This window comes from Monoraphidium neglectum (genome assembly GCF_000611645.1).
Source record: "Monoraphidium neglectum strain SAG 48.87 unplaced genomic scaffold scaffold04731, whole genome shotgun sequence".
Lineage (NCBI taxonomy): Eukaryota > Viridiplantae > Chlorophyta > Chlorophyceae > Sphaeropleales > Selenastraceae > Monoraphidium > Monoraphidium neglectum.
In genome coordinates, this window is record NW_014008898.1 from 1,312 (window position 1) to 4,600 (window position 3,289).

General features: G+C 63.9%; 1 protein-coding gene across 1 annotated transcript; it reads right to left on the reverse strand.

Annotated features, from left to right (window-relative positions):
* Positions 1 to 957: 957 nt before the first annotated feature.
* MNEG_14744 (hypothetical protein) lies at positions 958 to 3,172 on the reverse strand (the record flags this gene model as incomplete). Its single annotated transcript, XM_014036786.1, has 3 exons — positions 958 to 1,464; positions 1,800 to 1,955; positions 2,300 to 3,172. The coding sequence occupies 3 exons, from the start codon at positions 3,170 to 3,172 to the stop codon at positions 958 to 960; spliced, it is 1,536 nt and encodes a 511-aa protein (XP_013892240.1).
* Between the last annotated feature and the right edge of the window lie 117 nt (positions 3,173 to 3,289).

The following is a 3,289-nucleotide window of genomic DNA, read 5'->3' on the forward strand; positions in this document are numbered from 1 at the left end:
GGGTGAGGGGGGCCGAGAAGCCCCACGGTCAACATTAGACCAGGCAGGCCCCTGCTTTTCCCCTCACCTGGGGAAGTGTCCTGAGTACTCCCCTGCCCGCGCCGCCGCCGCCGCCCGTCCCCACCACCGCTGCAGGCAGCACGCTCCTGCTGCTGGGTGCCCCTGCAGCTCGCGCCCCTCGCGACGTCGCGCCCTCGCGCGCAGGACCTGGAAGCAGGGGCAGGCCAAAGGCTACTGTCAGCACAGCCAGTGCATGTGCCACACATTGGTTGGCGCGGCTGCTGTAAAGCCCCTGCAGGTGAGCCGGACAGCGGCGACCGCCGCCCCTGGTGCGCCTGCGCGCGCGCCTGCGGCTCCAGTCCCAGGCCTGCTGCTGCAGCAGCTATCGTACTCACTTTATGTATATCAAAACGCGACTGTTTGTCCTGGCTGCGTCGTGGGGTTGGCTTCACCGCTGTTTCTTTTCCCGAATTTCTGCGCGCGACTCGTAGCGCGCCAAGACCCGCGTAAAACGATTCACACGGACGAGTTTCTATGCCACCTTGCAGGGCACCAGCCCCATTGGTCGCACTGTCGGCGTCGCTGCTGGTGACTTTCAGCAATGACGAGGCGCTCTGCAACTGCCGACCTGTGGCCAATTGACAGGTGAGCTCCTGTATGATGTGGAGGAACCCTTGGTAAAGCATTTGAGATGGGGCTGCTGGCTGGCTGGTGTGCTGGCTGCGCGATGCGGGGCCAACCTTCCGGGCTTGGCCGGCTGCAGCTGTGACAGGCCAGATTTGCTGTGAAATCTGATAACCAGGAATTAGAGGCAGCATCCCAAAAGCGCGTGTGCGGCGCAAGGGTTCATCATAGATGCAAATAATCCTGAACCGAAGAAGAGGGGCTTGTGCAGCCCCCCAACAATCACGGCCGTTTGCGCAAATGTGCCGATGGGTGGCGGCACGAGCCACCGGCTCACCGCCACCGCCGCGGCGCCCAGTCGCCGCCAGTGCCCACAAACTCCTTCTCCCCCACCAGGAACACAGTGTCCTTATCATGTGAAACAATTTGCAAGGTGGTCTTGAGCGACGCAACGTCGCGCGCGATCGTCTCCGCGGCTGTCACTTGAACCAGGCACCCCTCCACGATGCGCCGCACCTCCGCAGGCAGCAGCTCCGCGGCACCCTTCTCATAGCAGGCATCGAAGACAGCATTGCAGACCGCAGGCTTCAGGCGGCCAAAGGTGTGCTCTATGACCTTGTGCAGGTCAGGGCTGCGCGCGGGAAGCGTCAGGCGCTCGATGTGTGGCGGCAGCGCCGCCGCCACGGCCTCGGTGTTGTGGATGCTGGCGTTGTCAAACGACATGACGGGCGCGTGCTGTATGCCAGCCAGCCGCAATTGCCGCTCTGCCTGCAGCGCCAGCACCTTGATGATGTCCACAAAATCCTCCGCGCGCGGCGCCTTCTGCTTCTCGCTCTCCGGCTGCGCACAGGTGTGGGAGCATGAGGCGCGGCAAGAAGGTGGAGAAATGTGAGCCTTGGTTCATACAGGCAATCTGCCATGCTCGGAACCCCCATGTTTGGGTTGACAGCTGCGGAATACTAAATAAGCGTACTGCAGAAGGGGCCGTCCCCTTCGGCCACAGCGCCCAGGGAGAAAAATTTTACTTCTTGCTCAGCTGTGAGCGCTGCCACCTCTACTGCACCCCCCACGCTGTGACCCAACCATCCAAACTGCTGTGCCGCAAGTGTGAGCCCCCTTCCAGCCTAGCGGCTGCGCATATGCGAGCGTTCACCGCCCCCGAACTCGAGATGCACCGGCACTTGGATAGCCTCTGCCCACACGGTGCCTTTGTGCCCCAGCCCAAACTGCCATTTTGGCACGGCCAACTGGACTTCTGGAATGCCGCCGCCGGCTTGGCCGTGCAGGTCGATGGGCCCCGCCACTTTGCCGGGGCCCGTGCGCGTGTGCCGCTGGCCCAACAGCAACGCACCATCGATGCCCAAATGATTGCCGCAGCGTGGTGGGCTGGAGTGGGTTTGGTGCGCGTGCGCGACTTTGACATCGGCACACCAGCTGCTGCTGAGGCGCTGCAGCGCGCGCTCGCAGCGCGGGCGGCCGCCCCGGCGGCCCCTATACTGATTCTGACTCCTGGGTTTGTGCCTACTCTAGGTGTCTATGTGAGGGGCGACAGGGACCCATTGGCCTTCCTGCAAGATGTGATCTGCCGGCTGGTTACTAATGAGCTGAGCTGCGCCACTGAGATCGACCCATATGGCAACGTTATATTCACGCAATGCCCCCCAAGGCCCCTCACCTTGTAATCTGTGTCCCTGCGCTCTGCGGCGCCAGCGATGCGCCCGTACGCCCGCTGCTGCCACTTGTCAGGGAAGCCGGTGGTGGGGTAGGTGTACTGCCAGCCCACCAGACCCAGCTTGGCGTTGACGGCGGCGTAAAGGGCCACAATGACAGGTTTGCCGCCGACCGTGCCGCAGCCAGGCACCACCAGCCGCACCCCCTGATCATGCGCGTCACACCACACATGCACGTCCGAGGCCTTCCCTGAGAACAGCCAGATCTTGACCTCGTCCACCCACACAACAAAGTCCAGGAAACTGGGATCCTGGGCTATCAAGGCCAGCACCTTGCGTGCATAGGTCAGGCGAGTGAGCTTGTGTGCGTCGGTCAGCGCGGCCTTGACATCCACCCTGCCCCAGTGCAGCCCCGGATCGACCGCGTGCATGCGGCGCAGGAGGTGGTCAGCGGTGATGTCATAATTGTCCAGGATCTCCTTCAGCCTGGGGACCCGGCGAATGGCGTCGCCGATGGTGTGGAAGCCGTTGCGGCGCGCCGGCAGGCTTTGACTGCCACGCACAGGCCTGACCTCAAACCCCGCCTTGACGAGCTTGGCCGCCTCAGTGGCCACCTCGTCGGGCAGCTTCACCTTGCGGCCGCGCCCGGCGGCGTCCTCAACACCCGCCTCTGACTCCAAGCGCTCCCGCCACTTCTTGCAGTGCCTGGCCGCACTCTTGGGAACCGGCCCCCACTCCTCCTTCCAGACGCGCTCCAGTGCCTGCGACATGGTGAGCTCCGGGTGCTCCTGGAGCACGTGCGCAAACGCGAGCGCCACCCGCTGCTGGCAGTTGTAGTAGCGGCCCCCGGGGTCGTCGGCGCCCTCTGAGGTATCCATGCGGCCTGGGGCTGGGGTTGGATGAGGGCGGGGCACGCGGTGGTGGATGGCGGGAGCGCAGTGTGTTGCAGCGGTGGTGGGGGATGGCCAGATCTCCAAGGTAGATCTGGATGATCT